The 22,936-nt window shown below is 44.7% G+C and overlaps 1 protein-coding gene across 2 annotated transcripts in view; it reads left to right on the forward strand.

Annotated features, from left to right (window-relative positions):
• Positions 1 to 22,936, forward strand: part of CPT1B (carnitine palmitoyltransferase 1B) — a 76,733-nt gene that overhangs the window by 44,378 nt on the left and 9,419 nt on the right. For both annotated transcript variants that reach the window (XM_040343149.1, XM_040343150.1), the window contains exons 10-17: positions 2,793 to 2,988; positions 3,167 to 3,352; positions 6,107 to 6,212; positions 8,827 to 8,943; positions 16,041 to 16,205; positions 18,765 to 18,899; positions 18,983 to 19,135; positions 20,506 to 20,619. In XM_040343149.1, coding sequence (XP_040199083.1) covers positions 2,793 to 2,988; positions 3,167 to 3,352; positions 6,107 to 6,212; positions 8,827 to 8,943; positions 16,041 to 16,205; positions 18,765 to 18,899; positions 18,983 to 19,135; positions 20,506 to 20,619 — 1,172 coding nt within the window. The remainder of the gene's footprint in view (positions 1 to 2,792; positions 2,989 to 3,166; positions 3,353 to 6,106; positions 6,213 to 8,826; positions 8,944 to 16,040; positions 16,206 to 18,764; positions 18,900 to 18,982; positions 19,136 to 20,505; positions 20,620 to 22,936) is intronic.

Genomic DNA, 22,936 nt, shown 5'->3' on the forward strand with positions numbered 1-22,936 from the left:
ATCATTCCTGCCTATAAGTGTACATCAGTGCTGCATATCTGTGCCACCTATCAGTGCTGCTTATCAGTGCCCCCCATCAGTGCCCATCAGTGCTGCATATAAGTGCCTCATTATCAGTGCCCATCAGTGATACCTCATCAGTGCCAATCAGTACTGCCCCATCAGTGCCTGTCAGTGCAACCTCGTCAGTGAAGGAGAAAACTTACTTACTTACAAAGTTTTGTAACAGAAACAAAGAAAAACGTATTGTTTTTCAACATTTTGACCAAATACCACCAAAAGAAAGCTCTATTTGTGTGAAAAAAACTGATACAAATTTTGTTTGGGTACAGTGTTGCATTACTGCGCAATTGTCATTCAAAATCCGACAGCTCTGAAAGCTGGAAATTGGAGTGGGCAGGAAGGGGGTAAACGTGCCCGTTATTGAAGTGGTTAAGCAAGATCCCCCCCCTTTTTTATATATATATTGGTTTTTGCCTCCATGATTAGTCGGATACAGTAAGGTTATGCTTCTATACATTATTAGAAAAAAACTTTCATATGTCAGCAATTAGATGTTTGATAATTTTCTGACAGTGCGCAATAGTGTACTTCATTATTTCTACAAGAGCACAATACTATATCTACCTTAAAATACAAATTTGTGTACAGTAAATAATTATTATCACTGATGAGTAACTGGTATGACAAACGCTCCGTCATTGGGAGCTCATGACGCATGATGTGTGAAAATCAATGTTTCCCTATGGGAGCAGTCTTAACTGATCCAACACAAGTCTGTCCGACTTTGAAAATTCTCCCTGCACTACTTACGACTTTGATCCTAATTCAGCCCATTGAGTATCACTGAAGTCGGATTAAAGTCGGATCGCTGTCTTGCATGATCTGACTTTGGCATACGACTTGTGCTCTGATGATCTTGAGGGGCAACTCCACACCAAATAAAAAAAAAAAAAACGGCATGGGTTCCCCCTCTAAGAGCATACTAGGCCCTTTGGTCTGGTATGGATTTTAAGGGGAACTCCCCTAGGCCCAAAAAACGGCGTTGGGGTCCCCCCCAAAAGTCAATACCAGACCCATATCCGAGCACGCAGCACCGGCCGAACTGGAAAGGGGGTGGAGCAAGCGCCCCCCTCCTAAACTGTACCAGGCCGCATGGGGGGTGGGTGCTTGTGCATGTTGATGAGGACAAGGGCCTCTTCCCGACAACCCTGGCCATTGGTTTTCGGGGTCTGCAGGCGGGGGGCTTATCAAAATCTGTGAGCCCCTTTAATAAGGGGGCCCCCAGATCCCACCCCCAACCCTATGTGAATGAGTATGGGGGTACATTGTACCCCTACCCATTCACCTGGAAAAAAGTGTAAAAAACAAAACACACTACACAGGTTTTTAAAGTAACTTATTAGGCAGCTCCGGGGGTCTCTACCGGCTTCGGTGGTCTCTTCCGACTTCTCTGCTCTCTTCGGTTCTTCTTCCGCTGTCCGGTGTCTTCTGCCGGGTCTCCTCCGCTGTCTTCTGCTCTTTTGCTAGCTCTTGCCCGGTCTTTTCCGTCGTCTTCTTCCCTCTGCTCTTCTTCCGATGTTGACGCAATGCTCTCTCCCGCTGTAATGCCGTGTGCGTAACGACTTATATAGGCATGGGGCGGGGTCACCGCATGACATCACCCGTGACAACGCCCCATGCCTATATAAGTCCTTGCGCACCGCTCACACGGCATTACAGTGGGAGAGAGTGTCGAGTCAACATTGGAAGAAGAGCGGAGGGAAGAGGACAACGGAGAAGACTGGGCAAGAGCTAGCAAAAGAGCAGAGGAACCCGGCAGAAGACAGCAGAAGAACCGGAGAGCACGGAAAAGTCAGAAGAGACCCCCAGAGCTGCCTAATAAATTACTTTTAAAACCTGTGTAGTGTGTTTTATTTTTGACACTTTTTATTCCAGGTGAATGGGTAGGGTTACGATGTACCCCATGATCATTCACATAGCGTGGGGCTCCCAGATAACAATAAACCCCCTGCCCGCAGACCCCGACAACCAACGGCCAGGGTTGTCGGGAAGAGGCCCTTGTCCTCATCATCATGGGGACATGCTGCTTTTGGGTGGGGGCGCATTGCCCCAAAGCACCCACCCCCCCATGTTGAGGGCATGCCGCCTGGTACGGTTCAGGGGGGTGCACTCGCTCATCCCCACACCCTTTCCTGACTGGCCTGGCTGCGTGTTCGGATAAGGGTCTGGTATGGATTTTGGGGGGACCCCCCACGCCGTTTTTTTAGCATTGGGGGTTCCCCTTAAAATACATACAAGACCGAAGTGCCTGGTATGCTCTTGGAGGAGGAACCCATGGCGTTTTTTTTAATTTGGCGTGGAGTTCCCCCTCAAGATTCATACCAGACACAGTGCCTGGTATTGTCGGGCATCAAAGTCGGATCCCTGTTCATTGAAGTAGGACGCATGTCGGACTTCAAGTCGCAGGGCAAAGTCGGATCCAAAGTAGTACGACTGTCGTGTCGTACCAGTGTGAACCCAGCCTTACTAAAACCGCAACTCACTCAGAATCTGGTGCAGCTGTGCATGGTATCCAATCAGATTCAAACTTCAGCTTGTTCTATTAAGCTTGATTAATTTCTATGCAGAGCTCCACCAGGTTGTGCACTCTCCAGTTTTAGTAAATCCACCCCAGTACTTGCCTTCTCTGTATTAAGCATTACACAGCAGCTATTTCTATTAGAATGATCATTTAGTCATATGAATAAGCATACACACAATCCAATTTATATATATTTTTTTTTTTGCAGACTTCCTTCAGCATCTGGTAGAAAGTCGACATGTATGTGTGTACCACAAGGGCCGCTTCTACAGGCTATGCCTATATGATGACAGGACCCTGCTTAGCCCACGCCAGTTGCAAACACAAATTCAACGCATTCTTGATGATCCAAGCCCACCACAACCAGGCGAGGATAAACTGGCAGCACTCACAGCTGGGGACCGGTGAGATCAGGGAAAAAGGGGAAAAGACTAGGAAGACTCGTAGGCATGGGCAAAATATGGATATATATTATAAATATAACATTTCCCTTTCTGCTTGTCTCCCTCTTTCTTTCCTTGCTTTTTTACATTTACCACTTGTTGAAACTTTTCCTTTTTTTGCTTTCAAATGACGCAACAGAGTCTCTTGGGCAAAGGCTCGCTCCGAGTTCTTCAATCACGGTGTGAATCGGGTATCACTGAGCTGCATTGAAAAGGGTGTCTTCTTTGTTTGCCTGGACCCTGATGCCTTAGGATATCAAGAGGAGGATAAGAACTCTCTCAGTGTATATGCCAAATCTTTACTTCATGGGAATTGCTACAACAGGTAACAAAAGGCAGAATATCATATATATCGCATGTAGTTTCTGGCCTATTTGTACTTATATAGCTGGATTCAGGTAGGCGGGCGCATAGTTGCGGGGGCGTAGCGTATGGCATTTACACTACGCCGCCGTAAGTTTGAAAGGCAAGTACTGTATTCACAAAGTACTTGCCTGCTAAGTTACGGCGGCGTAGCGTAAATGCGGCGGGCCTAAGTGCGCCTAATTCAAAATAGGCTGAGGGGCCATGTTTTATGTTAATATGGGTTGACCTGACGTGATTGGCGTTTTTTAGGAACGGCACATGCGCCGTCCGTGTATATATCCCAGTGTGCATTGCGGTAAAGTACGCTGCAAGGACGTATTGGTTTGAACGTGGACGTAAATTACGTCCAGCCCTATTCACGGACGACTTACGGAAACAACGTAAAATTTTCAAATTTCGACGCTGGAACGACGGCCATACTTAACATTACTAGTCCAGCTATTTGATGGAATAACTATACGCCTAAACGGCGTATCTGTTCTGCGTCGGCCGGGCGTAGGTTCGTGAATAGGCATATCTAGTGATTTACATATTCTACGCCAAACTCAATGGAAGCTCCACCTAGCGGCCAGCCTAAATATTGCACCCTAAGATACGACGGCGCAAGCCGTCGTATCTTAGCTAGGTTTAAGTGTATCTCTGTTTGAGAATACACTTAAACTTAGGACAGCGCAGATTACGAGTTAGGTCGGCGTATCTACTGATACGCCGGCCTAACTCTTTCTGAATCACCCCCATACAGTCTATATTAGAATCTCCCCATTGTCCTAAATACTGTATATATTTTAACAATAAATATTTATTACTATTATCTATTTGTACTATGTACAATACAATATATTATAAAAAGCATTTATACATTTCACGCTATTTCTTGGTAAGTACTTGAATTTCAGTCTGATGCTATAGAACAATCATCAGCTGTATAACTTTTGTTGTAGTTGATACATCATTAAAAAATAAACAAATCTATTTAAAGATGTAGGCCATTATAGCAAACAGTAAGAAGAGCCGACAAACTGTAGTCCTTGAAGTGGCGTTTATTGGTACATCAGAGTGACAGTAAAACAATAGCGCTGATGCGTTTCGGCAAAAGCCTTAGTGGTAGCTACGACTAAGGCTATTGCCGAAACGTGACATTCCTTTGTTTTACTGTCACTCTGATGTACCAATAAACGCCACTTCAAGATTACAGTTTGCCGGCTCTTCTTACTATTTGCTACATTGGAGTGGATGGGATACATCGAGTCTAGGCACCTGTAAGTGGACCTGGTGTAGGGATTGGGTTGTCCCTGCAGAGAGCGCTGTTACCCTTTTTTTTCCATGTACGCCATTATCTCAAGTGCTTTTGGAGAAAACTATTATATTGATCTAATTTTTTTTAATGACATTAACCATTTTCTTTCTATTGTTAACTGAGAATACATTCTAACAACTGGATATTATACATAAAAGTTGTAATTGTGTGCTGAATATGATATGCTTATGTGCATATACACTCATCGGCCACTTTATTAGGTACACCTTGCTAGTACCTGGTTGGACCCCCTTTTGCCTTCAGAACTGCCTTAATTATCTGTGGCATAGATTTAACAAGGTGTTGGAAACATTCCTCAGAGATTTTGGTCCATATTGACATGATAGCATCACGCAGTTGCTGCACACCCACGGCAAATCCACCACATCCGAGGGTGCTCTATTGGATATTGGTAAATGGTGAGGCCATTAGAATACAGGGAACTCATTGTCATGTTCTGGAAACCAGTGGTGAGATGATTTGAGCTTTGTGACATTATCCTGCTGGAAGGAGCCACCAGAAGATGGGTGCACTGTAGTCGTAAAGGGATGGACATGGTCAGCAACAATACTCAGGTAGGCTCAATTGTTTAAACAATACTCAATTGGTACTATGGGGCCTAAAGTGTGCCAAGAAAATATCCCCCACACCATTACACCACCGCCACCAGCCTGAACCATTGATACAGGGCAGGATGGATTCATGCTTTCCAAAGTCTGAACCTGAATTCTGAATGTCACAGCTGATATTGAGTCTCATTAGACCAGGCAACATTCTTCCAATCTTCTATCGTCCAATTTTGGTGAGCCTGTGCGAATTGTAGCCTCTTTTTTCTTGTTCTTAGCTGACAGGAGTGGCACCCGCTGTGGTCTTCTTCTGCTGTAGCCCATCTGCTTCAAGGTTTGATGTGTTGTACGTTCAGTGATGGTATTCTGCATACCTTGGTTGCAACAAGTGGTTATTTGAGTTACTGTTGCCTTTCTATCAACTCTGCCCATTCTCCTCTGATCTCTGACATCAACAAGGCTATTTTGTCAACAGAACTGCTGCTCACTGGATATTTTCTCTTTTTCGGACCATTCTCTGTAAACCCCAGAGATGGTCGTGTGTGAAAATGCCAGTAGATCCACAGTTTTTGAAATACTCAGACCAGCCCATCTGTCACCAACAACCATGCTACATTCAAAGTCACTTCAGCAAGTCGTCTTCACCATATCTAGATGCCTAAATGCATTGAGTTGCTGCCATATGATTGGCTGATTAGTAATTTGTGTTACCAAGCAATTTTACAGGTGTACCTAACAAAGTGGCCGGTGAGTGAACATGCAAATGATTATGAGACAAGGCATTGACTGTAAATAAAATGTATGTGCTTGATACAACGGCTCACTTACTTTCCCCTTTTCTTCATTGCAGGTGGTTTGATAAATCCTTTAGTCTGGTTGTGTTCAGTAATGGGAGACTGGGTCTCAACGCTGAGCATTCCTGGGCTGACGCTCCGATCATTGGACACCTATGGGAGGTACTAACATACTGTCTATATTAACAAAGCTGATATTATATGTGAACTGGCCGTGTATACTTCTCACTGTTATCTGTGCTTTTTAAGATGTAAACCAGTGGTTGTCAACTTATGAGCTAAAGGGGACCTCGAATGCAGCCCCTGACATCACCAAAGGCTTGCACATAATATTCAATATATGCAATGCTTGAGAGGACTGTCAGAAACTTCAACCCTAATAGAGGAAATTAGGGCCAGAGAGTGTGGACATCTACATTTTTGGCCAGTGATTGGCTACAGAATACAAAACTGGAAATATGTTACATAAGGCTGGTAGAGATCAATGCTATTACCCTAATCAATAATTCCACTATAGACTGCTGAGGTCTGAGGGCCTCACACAGGGCTGGGAAAAGATCAACTAGAGCCCAGGGTGAACATGCCAAAATGAGCCCCCAAGATGTATGAGCATTTGTGTCGGCAAAAGTCTCCCCACAAAAACACTGAGCACTAATCTGCATGCTTATCTCTTAAGCACAAATTCCCCCTCCTCCCAGTACAAATCCACCCCCCTGCTGAAATCCCACCTCGTAAAACAAATCTTTGCCCCCCCCATACCCTTAATACTCCCAGCTCAAATGCCCCCCCCCCAAAAAAAAATTCTCCCGTCCTAGCACAAATCCTCTTACCCCTAAAACTTTCCCTACTAGTACACATCTTCCCCCATCACTTAAAATCTCTGCCTCCTAGCACATACTACCCCTAAATCCATCTCCCAACACAAATCCCCATAAATCCCACTCTTTGCACTCCCCTACCCCAAATTTCCTCTCCTAGAACAATACGTACCCCCTGCAGCTGCCAAATCCCCACCTTCCAACACTAATCCCCTCCCCCAATCTCCTTGTGGCGACCCCCCCATCTCACATGATACCACAGTTCCCAGATCAGCCGTTCCTTCTGCCCACCCCTTGTCCCGGTCCTGGCTGCAAATCATATACCAAAGGACTGCAGATGTACGATAATAATTTGACTAGTTTCTGCAGGATATGGTGTTTCAGTAATATTATTGTTAAAACTTTTTTGTTTTAAAGCGATATTAAAGCCTTGTTTTTTTTTTTAAATAACAAATATGTTATACTTACCTGCTCTGTGCAGTCATTTTGCACAGAGTAGCCCAGATTCCCCCTCTTCTCCTGGCTCCTGCTGTGGGGGCACCCAAGCAGGTACGCTCTTGACCCACGTATCTGTGTGTCCATTCACACATGGAGCTGCGTCTTGGTCCCGCCCCTCCATCTCCTGATTGGCTCACTGGCTGTGATTGACAGCAGTGGAAGCCAATGCCTCCCGCTGCTGCCAAAAAACAATCAGGAGTGCGAGTCCCTGGAGATGCAAGGCTCTTGTGGACATCGCTGAAAAAGGAGGGGGCTCAGGTAAGTATTGGGGGGCTTCTGATCGCATAAGGCTTTTACCTTCATGCATAGAATGCATGAAGGTAAAAAATCTTGTGCCTTTACAACTTTAAATATAGAAGGGGCTGTTGAACCCCTGTCAGTTTTTGTCCTATTAGGGAAATTTCTCTTCTCTCCTTGTGTCTACAACACAACAGTAAGTGAAGTAAGAAGAAAGCCCCTCTTAGACAGTTATCATCAAAACAAGTGTGACCATTGGAAGATTTCTGTGTGTTCCTATGTCAGTTACAAATGTAACATTGTGGACTCCCTGACATTTTCTGTTATGGTGGGAGAGGTTTGATCTCCCCTGCAGTGTAAAACATATTAATAATAAAGACCTGACAAGGGTTCTAATGCCGCGTACACACGATCATTTTTCGGCATGAAAAACGACGTTGCCCACACACCATAGTTTTTAAAAAATGCTCTATCAAAGCGCGGTGACGTACAACACGTACGATGGCACTATAAAGGGGAAGTTCCATGCGGATGATGCCACCCTTGGGGCTGCTTCAGCTGATTCCGTGTTAGTAAAAGACGATTCTCCCTCTTCTGTCTGTTACAGCGTGATGAATGTGCTTACTCCATTATGAACGGTAGTTTTACCAGAATGAGCGCTCCCGTCTCATAACTTGCTTCTGAGCATGCGCGGGTTTTTAAAGTCGTTTTAGCCCACACACAATAATTTTTTACAACCCTTAAAACGACATAGTTTAAAACGTCGTTAAAAAATGCAGCATTTTCGGAAAAAAAAAATTGTCGTTTTTCAGAACCCGAAAAATGATGTGAAGCCCACACACGATCATTTTAAATTACATTTTTTTAAAACAACATTTTTGTTCATGCCGAAAAATGATCGTGTGTACGCGGCATAACACTTCAATTCATATAAAACAAAAAAGCTTTGACTTTGGATCTACTTTAAACCTTTATATCTTTCATAGGTGTGTGTTACATGAACGTGACTGTAGATTGCTTTCAGTGTTTCAGCAACATAAACATCTCTAACCAGTTTGTTCAGTTTCATGATACTATTTTTTTTTTGTTATTCTTCTCACCTCTACTTTTTCACCCTGTCCTTCAGATCTGTTTTATATTGCCTAATTCATATCTTATAATATTCTATAATCAATTTCAACATGTATATCATACATTTTATGTTGTGTCTGTTTCTGCCTTAGTTTATGCTGGCCACTGATTGCTTTGAACTGGGTTACACAGAGGATGGGAATTGCAATGGAGATCCTGGACTCTCATTACCTCCACCGTACAGATTACAGTGGGATATTCCAGCAAAGGTGGGTTTTTAATAATGAAACCAAGCTGGAAGTTGTACCTAAAAAAAGACAGGCAGAGGGCAAATGACCAGCCACCAATATTTCCAATGTTCTCCTTGCAGCTGATCTTTTCCAATTACTGACTTACCACAGCACTGTGGAGGTGACCATCTTGGTAGAGACAGGGCTTTGCTTCCTCACATTGAAGCTGCCCTGCTGGTGACTAATTAGTTGATAACTTGTGTTATATTTAAGAAGTAACCAGAGTACCAGGACAAAGGTTGTAATGGTGCAATTCAACAAACTTTGGACCCCCCGGTTAGGTTTTCGGTGGATCTTGTTGGATCTTGACTGTATATTGTAAAAGCTGTAAGGCCTCGTACACACGACCGAGTTTCTCTGCAAAAACCAGCAAGAAACTTGCTGGGATTTTTTTTTTGCCGAGGAAACCGGTCATGTGTACATTTTTCGACGAGGAAACTGTCGAGGATCCCGTCGAGCCAAAAAGAGAGCATGTCTTCTTTTTACTCGATGGGAATGGAGAAACTTGCCTTGTCGAGTTCCTTGACAGCCTAACAAGGAACACGACAAGGAAAACGATGTGTTCCGCCCGTCGAGTTCCTCGGTCGTGTGTACGAGGCTTCAGGCTATCATGTCTATTATACAGTAATGAGGATCCGTAGGGGAAAGTATGCTTTTTTATTTGTATAGATGCTTAGCTGTCCTTGCTTCCATACAGGGATGGACTGACCATTCGGGCACTCAGGCACTGCCCGAGGGCCCCATGCCACTAGGGGGCCCCGTCAGGGTTGCCAGCCTCAGTAAAACCAGGGACAGTATGTAAAAATCTGTGTTTTTTTAATAATACCAAGATTTCAGCTGCCTCTCCAGTACCTTTTCAGTGTGTGTATGTGTATTCTGTGTGTATGTATACCAGGGCCGGACTGGCCTACCGGGATAGCGGGAAAATTCCCGGTAGGCCGCCTGCTGCCAGTAAAATGTATTAGCTGTTGGCCACGGCGGCGGCCGCCGGACGCCATTGCGGCCGCCATCGCGGCCGCACTTTGCAATTATGCAGGGGTGGTGGACGCCTGCCCTATGACAGGCAGTCACTCCAGTGTCATGCGTGCAGCGTGTGTCACAAATATAAAGCAGCGGCGGGCCGGCCGCGGCGGGTTGCGGCCGCCATGCTCGCCGCCGCACTGTCCTTTGCATCTAACCCGGCGCTGTGTGGGTGGACTCACTGGGACTGGAGGCGGAGCGATCATGTGACTGAGGGAGGGGAGGAGCCGAAGGGAAAGAGAACCGAACGTCAGATCGGTTCCATCGTCCTGTGCGGCGCCAGCACCGCCCACTATTTCTCCTGCAGGGTCACATGGCAGAGGAGGCAGAGAGGACAAGAAATTAACGGCGCCCGCCACCCTTGGAGCACAAGGTGACCAAATATATTTTAATGAAATGCTGACCTGTATATGTATCTCTCTCTCACCATATAACGGTGCACCCCCCGGCCCCCCCCCTCCTCTCTCTGTCACCTACCTTTGCTTCCCCTGAAAACTGTAAACTGTATAATAATCTCAGAGAGGGGGGGGGGGGGTGCACCGTGCAATGGTGTGAGAGAGATTATACAGATTACAATTTGCAGGGGCAGAAAAGGTAGGTGACAGAGGGGGGGGGGGGGGGTTGCATGGTGCACCCCCCTCTCTCTGTCACCTTTGCTGCCCCAGCAAATTGTAATCTGGACTGTATAATATCTCTCTCACCATTCAGTGGTCAACCCCCCCCCCCCCCCCCTCTGCACCTACCTTTTAAATGCAAAAAAAAAAAAAATCTGTAATTTGAAAAAATAAAAAACAATAATCTGCCTGCGCTTAGGACCGTGAATTGGGCTGCTGCCCCCCTGGAAACCCAACCCCTAAGGCCTCATTCACACGAGGCGGACTCCGTCGCTACGGAGTCCGCCTGCTCCCGTCAGTTTAGCGGGAGATCAGTCCGCAGATGACAAGCTCCTCTCTGCTCACTGAGCGGGGAGGGGCTTGTCGGGCACCGCTGTGTCCCTATGGAGCGATCTGATGAAAACGGACAGCATGTCCGTTTTCATCAGATCTTACCCGATCCGATCCGATCCGCATGGATGGATGGGGACGTGGCCCCCATACGTCTGATTTTAGCGGATCGGATAGGGTCGGATGTCAGCGGACAAGTCTCCACTGACATCCAACGCTCCATAGAGATGCATGGAGCGGCCGTTCAGGTCCGCCGTCAAAACTGACATGCGGACCCAAACGGTCCGTCCGTGTGAATGAGGCCTTAAAGGGGTAGGTGAATGTGATAGAAAATGTGTGAGGATTGGGGTGATGGCGCTGCCTGTGCCTTATCCCTTTATACCAGGGGTATTGAATTACAATTCGCCGAGGTCCGGTCAGTAACATTTTCTTCTAGCAGAGGTCCGAATATCATGTTGGACCTCTGTTGCTGCAGCACAATGCAGCTTGGTGCGGTGCAATTTTTTTTTTTTTAAAAAGGTCAAGGACTTCTTTGTCTCTGTTTCTTGTGGGTAGTGCAGCCCATTAAAATAGGCTAATCCACCCACAACGTGTGCACCTAATGCACATGCACAGATCTTAACCCATTATTATATCAGCGCCCTTAGTCCCCAGTGCACATCACAGTCCTTAACCCCCTTCACACCAAGATCCCCTCTTAAAGAGTGTCCTCAGCTCCCCCTTTACATCACCCCCTCCACTCTTTCCACAGTAATGTTCTCACACTCCCTTAACATCAACCCCCATTACCAGTACTGTCCTCTGCCCCTATTTATATCATAACCCCACATTACAGTCCTCAACCCCTCCACATCACTGTCCTCAGTCCCTCACATCACAGTCCTCAGCCTACCCCCTACATTACATTCCCAACCTCCACTTTAATATCCTTAGCCCCCCTCACATGACAGTTCTTGGTGACCCCAATTTAACTTCTTCAGGCTCCCCCCACATTACAGTCCTCGGCTCCCCCCACCTTACAGTCCTCGGCTCCCCCCACATTACAGTCCTTAGCTTCGCCCACATTACAGTCTTCAGCTCCCCCCACATTACTGTCCTCAGCTCCCCCCACATCACTGTCCTTCTTGGTCACCCCAATTTAACTTCTTCAAGCCCCCCCACATTACAGTCCTCAGCTCCCCCCACATTACAGTCCTCAGCTCCCCCCACATTACAGTCCTCAGCTCCCCCCACATTAAAGTCCTCAGCTCCCCCCACATTACAGTCCTCAGCTCCCCCCACATTACAGTCCTCAGCTCCCCCCACATCACTGTCCTCAGCTCCCCCCACATTACAGTCCTTGGTCACCCCAATTTAACTTCTTCAAGCCCCCCCACCTTACAGTCCTTGGCTCCCCCCACATTACAGTCCTCAGCTCCCCCCACATTACAGTCCTCAGCTCCCCCCCACATTACAGTCCTCAGCTCCCCCCACACTCCCCAGTCCTCAGTCCCCCCACACTCCAGTCCTCAGTCCCCCCCCACACTCCAGTCCTCAGTCCCCCCACACTCCAGTCCTCAGTCCCCCCACACTCCAGTCCTCAGTCCCCCCCCACACTCCAGTCCTCAGTCCCCCCCCACACTCCAGTCCTCAGTCCCCCCACACTCCAGTCCTCAGTCCCCCCACACTCCAGTCCTCAGTCCCCCCCCACACTCCAGTCCTCAGTCCCCCCCCACACTCCAGTCCTCAGTCCCCCCCCCCACACTCCAGTCCTCAGTCCCCCCCCCCACACTTCAGTGCTTAGCTCCCCCTCTTTGATGTCCTTAGCCCCTTTCCCCACATCACTGCAATCCTGAGGCTTGAAATCCTCCCCCCACATTCAGATGTTAGCTCTTTACTTCACCCCCTCACTGTCCTACCTTACACAGACAGATCGGAGGGAGGCACAGCATGTCTGGATAGGGACAGGAGAGGAGTTGCAGGAAGGGAGGCGGGACAGTTCTGGATGGAGGGCCGAGGTAACAAACAGGTGATTGGCTGCTAGGATGAAGGACAGTCCTAGCAGCCAATCGCCTGTTTGATAACCTCGGGCAGCTCCGCCCTCCACCCAGAATTGTTCCGCCTCCCGCTGTCGGCTCTGTGAGGATTACAGAGCGATGGCAGGAGGAAGAAAAGGCTCCTACATCGCAGTACCGAAGCGGTCCGAATGGCAGAGTGCCGCGGGCCGCATGTGGCCCGCGGGCCGCCATTTAGTGATGCCCGCTTTATACCATAAAGGGTGAGAAAAGGACCAGTGGTCCCCACTCACCAGATCCAACTCCCCGCCAGGGGTACACAGCATGTAGTATAGGCTTCCCAGTTTTCCACTATACCTACATATACCTACTACTTTCATATCTGTCTTCCATATATATATATATATATATATATAATACATTCTTCAAATGTGCTTTAAAATGTATGGTTTTCCCTTTCATGAACAAGAAAATAATGACGTTTGCTGTTGGGCTGGTATAATAATGCTATGGGGCTGGTATGAAATTTTTTCCAGGGCTGGATTTTATTCCCAGTCCGGCCCTGATGTATACTGTGTGTATGTGTGTATATTGTGTGGCCCCATAATCTCCTATTGCCTGGGGGCCCCATAATCTCCTATTGCCTGGGGGCCCCATAATCTCCTATTGCCTGGGGGCCCCATAATCTCCTATTGCCTGGGGGCCCCATGAGTTGTCAGTCCGCCCCTGCTTCCATATTCAATGACTGAGATTATGTTTCAAACTAGTGTCCATTGAATCAAATGAGAAAATATTGTTCTCTAAAACCTTTCTAAACTTGTCTTGCTCTGGAATTTGTAATGCTTATTTTATTTCTGTTCAATAAAGTCTTTCTTGAGATAATAAAAAAATAAAAAAAAGAAGTAGCCGGAGAGGTTTAGAAAGCACAGATACAGATAAATGAAGCAGAAACAATGGAATCTTTGTACTGAAGGTCCTCAGGAACAGCTTTCCCTCCAGCTAATAAAACGGTGTGCAGCACAGTAGTGATATCACCAAATTAAACACAAATACAGTATTTTATAGATGAAGAATTACAGGTGCAGTAGTTATATGAGTATAGAAAATAGAAATGTAAATGTACAGTAAGTACACTGCATTTTCAGGAGATATTTATGTCAAAAGTTAAATTTTCAGGGTACATCTTGGGCACAATGAATGTTTCAAGATGATCTCTATTTATAGCATAACATAACTTCACTTTTTGAGTCCATTTTAAGTGGCAGCAGCAAAACAGAAGATTTCAGTCTACTCTAATCTTTCAAAGTAGAGCACAGAGTATTTGCACACTAGCATAAGTTAATTGCCCCTGCTACAACAGTTGCCCTTTCCATGTATACAATAATGCAAAGTTCTGCAAAGGGGTACATTATGTTAATTCTGTGAGTTTATTATAATAAAGCCTACTGTCCTGAATCTTGTGCTTAAAGGATAAGTTCACCCTTGGAACAGGTTATATGTTCCATCCTATATTGGATTTGAACATGTAACATGTTTCAGCGTCTAAAGCAGCTACCCCCCATCCCCCTCAGTAATAGCAGATGGGGGATCCTCTCCCTGCTCCTGCTGTCACAATTTCAAAACAGTGCGACCAGTTTGGGCTCCGCCCGCACGCCTTTCAGATTCCTGTGAATGAATGTTTAAAAATACTGTCAGCCATTGTGGCCAACAGTTTGTAGTTCTCAATGCACTATGAGGTCACTGGTGAGCACTCTCATAGTCCATTGATTCCAGCACCAGTTCCTACATCGCATCTCTCCCGCAGGCAGTTCACACTGCCCTCTGCGAACCGCTGTGGGTGTCAATACAATGTTAATGAAACCCCCAGATTGGTTTATCAGAACTGTGGATTCGGACAGGAATTGGATCGCATGAGTGTTCTCATCCATGTGATCCGATTCCTGTCCGAATTCACAGTTTGCACTGCGATCTGTAAACTGTTTCCAGTGCGGAGAAAAAAAATTCCCTGCTCCTTTTTTGTGTGAATCCAATGTATGGCTGAACTTAAACTGCACAGACATCGCATGTGATCGGCACCACAGTGCGGGTGCGAATCACATGCGATGTCTGACATCGCACAAGTGTGAACCTGGGCGCAAGTAACTGCCTCCCTGTATGAGGTACAAGCAGACAGCTAAGCTGAGAGTCTGCAGGAGCCTCAGGCCTCGTACACACGACCGAGTTTCTTGGCAAAAACCAGCAAGAAGCTTGCTGTTTTTTTTTTTTGCCGAAAAAAACGGTCGTGTGTACACTTTTCGACGAGGAAACCGTTGAGGATCTCCCTGGGCCAAAAAGAAAGCATGTCTTCTTTTTCCTTGACGGGAATGGGAAAATAGGCTTCACAAGGAACTCGACGAGCAAAACGATGTGTTTCGCCCGTCGAGTTCCTCGGACCTGTGTACGAGGCTTTAGATTGCACCCGCGATTTGGTGATCTTTGGTGCAATGCTCTGCAGATGCCCTATAAAAAAAAAGATGCACATTTTTTTACCTGCAAAAAAATGTGCATTTATTTATTTATTTATTCAAAGGGTGAACTTGGCCTTTAATTTTGCTATTCTGCTGTTGGTTGTGCAACAGTTACAAGTTAAAAAAGATCACTTGTGGCTGAAGGAAGTAATAAAATATTCACGTTTGTGTACCCTGCACTGAAAAAGAACAATTCCCACTAATTGGTATCCATTTTCTATGCAATTTTTGGCTTCTATTAGACGGTCAGTAGTTATTTCCAGGTTAGGTTTTCGAACATCTGCAAAGATTCCAAAATGTTGAGCTGTTGGCTTGAAAAATAACAATGGCACCTAGGAATGTTAATTAACATTTATTGCTGTATAAGTGTTCTACTTTAAACATCTCTTTATGGATATATTGACGAAGACCCTCACTCATTAAAGATGTATTGTCATTTGTTAATAATTGTAATTTTATCCTGTTTCATGAAGTAATATGTTTCCTGATTATCCGTAAGAGCGCCTTTGTACTCTTCAACCTCATTGGTTCATTAGGAGTTTGTTTTATGTATTATAAGGTCTTTGTCAGGCAAAAATACCTTTTTAATAGTGAAATTTCCTTTTGTCTAGTGTCGTGAGACCATTGAACACTCCTACTTCACAGCCAAGACACTAGCAGATGACGTGGACTTTAACTGCCTTCGTTTCACAGATTTTGGAAAAGGACTTATCAAAAAGTGCCGGAGCAGCCCCGATGCTTTCTTCCAAATAGCACTACAGCTGGCTCACTACCGGGTAAAGAGTTCCTAAAGTGCTATAGAAAAATATCTACGTATTATCTATGTTCCTCAGGGTATTCATTTGTTTCTTTTCAGTGTAGGCCAGTGGATGATGCCCTGCTACGTTCTTAAACAGAATCAGTTGTTTTTAAGGGTCTAAAAATGGAAGTTTTTTAGCTACCACACTTTTATGACACACAACTAATCAATGCAATAAAGGGCATCAAGAGATATGTGGTAGAATTTCCACTTTCTTGTTGAAGTTTTAAACATGGTACACACAATCGGATTTTCCGTGTACAAAGTGTAGGACTTTTGTATGAAGGGCATTGGCCGTTAACTTGTCTTGCATACAAATGGCAAAGAATTATCAACAAACACGAAACTACGTGTTTTTTCAGCTCTTTAGCGCCACCCTTTGGGCAACTTCTGCTAATGTTGTGTTATGGTTAGCATTGCTTCTGAGCATGCGTGTTTGTACTTTCGATTTTTTTTTCAATGGACTTCTGTACACAAGATCGGATAACCCGACAACACACATTTGTTGTCATAAAATTTTAAACCATGCTACCCAACATTTGTTGGCAGAAAATCAATTGTCCGATGGAGCATACAAACGGTTGGATTTTCCGACAACAGCCTACCATCACACAATTCCCGTCAGAAAATCCGATCGTGTGTACGGGCCTTAAAATTAACCTGTAAAGCAGAGCACCTACCAAGTATTCATATGAAATATCAGTACACTAGAAAGAACTATCTAAAATATGTTATATCCCAAGCAGCTGGATATAACACCCTTGCGAGAAAAAGGGAATTGTTCCACAACCAGTGCTCCAGGAATAATAATCCATAGCGTTTTCTCAATATGTCTCTTTAAGATTCCTGGATGAAATAAAGTGCATTTGCCAAAAGTCTGAGTGTGTCCTGAACACTTTGACCCGGATTCACATACTTTGGCGCATATTTATGCGGGCGTAGCGTGTCTAATATACGCTACGCCGACGCAGCGCACAGAGGCAAGCACTGGATTCACAAAGCACTCGCTCCCACTCGCTCTTAAAGATACGCTGGGTTTCCTCGACGTAAGCCAGCGTAGGTGGAAGTGGCCGTGAGCCATGCTAATGAGGCGTGACCAATGCAAATGATGGGCCAAGCGCCATAGAAGTACTTAAAATGAATGGCGCATGCGCCGTCCCGTGGCCGCATCCCAGTGCGCATGCTCAGAATTACGTCGAAACAACTGCCTAAGATACGTCGAAACACTGCCTACGACGTGAACAAAACCTACGCCTAGTCATATTCACGTACAACGTAAATGACAAAAGATACGACGGCTTGTGCTCCCTGTTCCATACCTTTGCATGAGTTGCGCCTCCTATATGGGGAATAACTTTACTCCGGACGTACGACTTACGCAAACCGCGTATATTATGCGCCGGTCACAACTACGTTTGTGAATCGGTGTATCTCCCTCATTTGCATATGTGCATAGAAAATCAATGGGAGTGGAAAATGCGCCCAGCGTAAATATGCGCCCACGATACGACGGCGTAGGCAAGTTAGGTCGGTCGTAGGAAGCCTATTTTTAGGCGTATCTCAGATTGTGGGCACGGCGCACAGATACAACGGCGCATAGTTACACTTACGCGGCGTATCTCGAGATACATCGGCGTAAGTGCTTTGTGAAATCGGGCCTTTATCTTTATTCCACAGGTAAAATTCAAATCTGCAGGCTGATCTTTTTCTCCTCTGATAATGCTCTAAAACAGGGGTCTCCAAACATTCTAAACAAACGCCCAGTTTATTGTCCTTCAGACTCTTGGAGGGCCGGACTTTGGCCAGCGGGAGTAGAAATTTTCCTGGCATCATTGTTAGTAAGCATCTGGTATTAGGGGGAGGAATAGTGCCCCATTGGTGGTATCATAGGGAAGAATAGTACTCTATTAGTTGTGTCAGTGGGAGAAATGGTGCTCCATTGTCGGTGTCAGATGGCAGAATAGTGTCTCGTATCAGTGGGAGGGATAGTGCCCCAAGGGCCGGATAAAGGCAAGCAAAGGGCTGCATCTGGCCCTCGGGCCGCAGTTTGGAGACCACTGCTCTAAAAAAAAAACAGAGAACATGTAGTGTAGTATGTTCAACCTCCAAAACGATATAGGAAAGTGTTGTATGTGCTCACATTAAAAATGTGTATACCAGTGCCACAAATTACCACAACATGCTTCCTTAGTATTTACCCGTACCCTCAGGATTCTTTATCATCAGCACCGTCAACTCTTCTTTCATGATGCACCCTCTTCAGATCCAGAAGGTGTAACCAATTAAATTAATTTGCATATATCTGTCCTACAGCAAGGAACAAACCCTTTGTTTTTGGGATGTGTGATGGAAAGGAGGTATGTAGGTACATACCGTTTTTCAAAAAGCTTTAGCGCTGCTCTATTGGGACTATGAAAGAAGTTGACTAAGGATCAGTAATACCAACGAGGCTTAAATGAATTGTAGCATCTTAAAATTTAATTTTGTAAGGTGATGAGGCAAACTTAATTTCCCCTTTGGTTTATTGACATCACAGGATAAAGGGCACTTCTGTTTGACTTATGAAGCCTCTATGACCCGTTTATTCCGCGAGGGTCGAACAGAGACCGTGAGATCCTGCACCAATGAATCCTGTGATTTTGTGAAGGCCATGGAGGACCCCAATGAAACTGTGGGTACCAAGTCCTTTTTTAAATGAAAAATTTGTCATATAAAATAATGCTTTCAGTTAAACTCTCAACTATCATCACACAGAGAGAAAACCGTCTGGCATTCTACCGAGCAGCTGCTGAGCGTCACCAACTCATGTATCGTTTAGCGATGACAGGAAAAGGCATTGACCGCCACCTTTTCTGTCTCTATCTTGTGTCTAAGTATCTGGGAACGGAGTCTCCCTTCCTTCAGAAGGTGAGAATGTATTTCATTAGAAAAGTTATCGTGTTTATTGTTATTTATGTCAATCTGCTCCATAACCTGTGTTTTATTTCTTTTTTAATGTGGCTTTCAATAAAGGGGAACTGAAGGTAAACTTATATGTTATATTAGAATGGGAAGTCAGTCCTAACTACTATATATTCTTCACTGCTGTTATAGCATGGGTCTTCAAACTACGGCCCTCCAGATGTTCAGGAACTACAATTCCCATCATGCCTAGTCATGTCTTTGAATGTCAGTGTGTTACAATGCCTCATGGGATGTGTAGTTCTACAACAGCTGGAGGGCCGTAGTTTGAGGATCCCTGTGTTATAGCAACTGTCTCTGTTTAGAAAATATTGGCCCTTATGGTAAAAAGCCTTGAGGAAGCCTATAGCAACCCATCATATTTTAAAATAAATAACACCAAACTAGTTGATGGACTGTGGACGGTGCCTTCACTTGTCCATTTTAATAATATTTTTTGACTCTATCAGTACAGGGCCAATGTAATTTCAAATGTATGCAGTTAGATACACATTCATATATTGTCAGGTCACCTGAGTCCAGGTGACAGGTTCACACTGTTGGGGTCAAGAGCGCACTTCTAAGCTTGTGGACCCTTCGGCTAAGTGCTGTGGATGGAGCTTGAGATGGTTCAGGAAAGCAACTTCACCTGAGCACGACACGGACTGAACAGGGAGCTAGAGCATAAAATTCCCTGGGGCGCAGAGTCTAAGAGCCAGCAGGTTTTTACCAGGGCCTCTGATGGTGAGGATGGTCTTCGCTGCAGGTGACTCCAGGTCGCAGCCTCCAGGGTCTCCCAGCTTACGCCCACGGCAGGCTCTGGTGGATGGAGAGGAAAAAGCAGTACATGGCACTAAGGAATAGTCAGAAGGACAAGCCAGGGGTCGGGGCTACAAGCAGACAGGGATAGTCAGGAGAACAAGCCAAATGTCGGGGCTACAAGCAGACATGGATAGTCAGGAAAGAAGCCAAAGTCAGTACACAGAAACAAGCGTAACGCACATGGTAAGAAACACACAGGGGAGCCTAAACAGACTATTGCTCGGGCAAGGCAGGCTTGGAGTGCACAGTGTTAAATAGTGTTTCCTGTTAGAGGGTGGAGTGGAGCCACGCTGAGAGAAGATTACCTAAACCTGCAGGTGTGAGAGTGCAGTCCCTAAAGCTGATACACAGACCAGTGGTAGGCAGACAGCAGGGCATGAATCCTTACTGCAGATTCATGACATACATTTTCTGCTATTTTGTTCCAGTGCTTGAATTTTGTGTTGTGGTGGGGTGGGGGCTGAGGAGAATTATATTGTTCTGTTGACCCTAATTGTGTACTGGGCCTTTCCTAGGTGTTGTCCGAACCCTGGCGTCTCTCTACATCTCAAACACCTCAACAGCAGCTAAAAATGTTTGATTTGGAGAAATTCCCAGACCATATATCTGCCGGTGGAGGATTTGGACCAGTAAGTATGTTTTAGTATTTGGCATTGGTAATCTACAAATATGCAGGTCCTACAGTACTGCAGTATTTGCACAAGAAAAGGAAATCATGGATGTGCTGTATGTGGGCCTTAATGCTGTTCATGTTATCTAGCTAAATACTAATGTCAAATAGATCGTATCAAGAATATGTTGTTTAACAGAAGAATGCCCTCATTCCTATCATAAGTATGCAGAAACCAAACCCTGTAATTGGGACTTTAGGGGCTTGAAAGAATAAGCATAGAAAAAATATAACAAGCTTTATTGTACATATTAAAAAAATATACAAGTACTTTACTGTTAAAAAAGATATAGGCCCCGTACACACGACCAGTTTCCTCGGCAGAATTCAGCTTCCGACTGAGTTTCTGGCTGAATTCTGCCGAGGAAACTGGTCGTGTGTACACTTTCGGCCGAGGAAGCCGACGAGGAGCTCGACGAGGAAATAGAGAACATGTTCTCTATTTCCTCGTTGTTCTATGGGAGCTCCCGAGGAACTCGATGTGTTTGGCACGTCGAGTTCCTCGGCCGTGTGTACGGGGCTTCACAAGTTAAAACTGGACAAATGTGGATGTGCATCACAAATTTGTACACAATTGCATGAAAACAAAACAAAAAGTTCTGTCTATAAATACATAATAAAGACAAATACCCAATGTGTTTCAAGAAATTTTCTTTTTTGTTTTCTTATTAAGGGGTAAGTGGCTATCAGGTATACTTTATCTACAATAGAAAAATAGAATTGAGTATCATAGTGTACATCTAATACAAAATAATCCCAATACATGGGTAGCACTAATCCTTATGCCGCGTACACACGATCGTGATTCCCGAAGAGAAAAGTGCGATGTGAGCTTTTTGTCGCAAATTCTGACTGTGTGTATGCTCCATCGCACTTTTTCTGCCAAGAAAAGATTGAGAGCAGGATCTCAAATTTCCTGACAGGAAAAATTCCTATCGGGAATCGCGATCGTCTGTATACAATTACGACGTAAAAACCTGCGCATGCTCAGAATAAAGCAGAAAAGTCAAACTGCCTATTGAACTTCATTGATCTCCTGCTGCACAAATACCGTGTGACATAAAATATTGCAACAGTTCTCTAGATTCTCTGCTAAAAATATATATATAATGTTTGGGGGTAATTTTCTAGCAAAAAATATGGATTTTAACTTGTAAACACCAAATGTCAGAAAACAGGCTTAGTCATTAAAGGGTTATAATAAAACTCATGACTTTTGGTGATCATTTTGCATTTATTTTGCAAATTTTCACTCTGCACCAACAATAGTTTGTTCGGCCTTTTTTGGAGATTTGCCATTTTTAGTGAGTAGCTCAACAGTCATTGTAAAGCAGCAGTGGTTATTTTCTTTTTTGTACCATGGTGGAGATGACGAGAATAAAACCACTTTCATTCTTTTTAGCAGTGCCTGACTATCACTGACATGCAGGATGTTTGTTTTAACGCTGTCAGTAGAACACTATTATCCCCTGGCCACTAATCAGTTAGCTGCTTCACAGTTGTATCCCTTTATTCCTTATAATGTAATTACTCCACTGTTGGCTAAACCAGCATTCAGCTTTTTAGGTTCAGAAAGAGCCATCAGCATCAGTTCGTCTTGCATAAGGAGGAAAATACTGTGCATTATTCTTAATTGACCGATGTTTTCTTAGTAATCTCTGTTAAACCTAGGTGGTTAAACTGTACAGTGGGAATAGAAAAGAATCACCCCCCCCCCCCCTTTACAATTTTATTGTCCTGCTTTGCAGCCTGAAATGAAGACAGACACAGTTTTTGATTTATCCAGCTTTATTTACTTAGTGCAACTTATAACATCCAAGTGAAAAATATAACAACATGTCAGGAATAAATATATAAAAATTTAAAACAGAATCACTGGGTTGGAAAAAGGATCACCTTTGTGTGTCAATATTTTGTTGAACCACCTTTTGCTTTAATTTCAGCCTTTAGTTTGTTGGGATATGTCTCTACTAACTTTGCACATCTAGACTTTGCAATATTTGCCCACTCTTCTTTGCAGGACTGCTAAATTTGATGGTGACTGTTTGTGCACTGCAGTCTTTAAGTCATTCCACAGATTTTCAGTGTGGTTTAAGTCTGGGCTATCACTAGGCCATGCAAGGACATTCAGCTTTTTCTCTTTCAACCACTGTGTGGTAATTTTTGCTGTGTGCTTTAGGTTATTGTTATGTTGGAAGGTAAATCTTATACCCATTGATCAATTTCTGGCAGAGGGCAGCAGATTTTTCTCAATAATTTGGTATTTTGCCCCATCC

The sequence above is a fragment of the Rana temporaria genome, chromosome 3 (genome assembly GCF_905171775.1).
Source record: "Rana temporaria chromosome 3, aRanTem1.1, whole genome shotgun sequence".
NCBI lineage: Eukaryota > Metazoa > Chordata > Amphibia > Anura > Ranidae > Rana > Rana temporaria.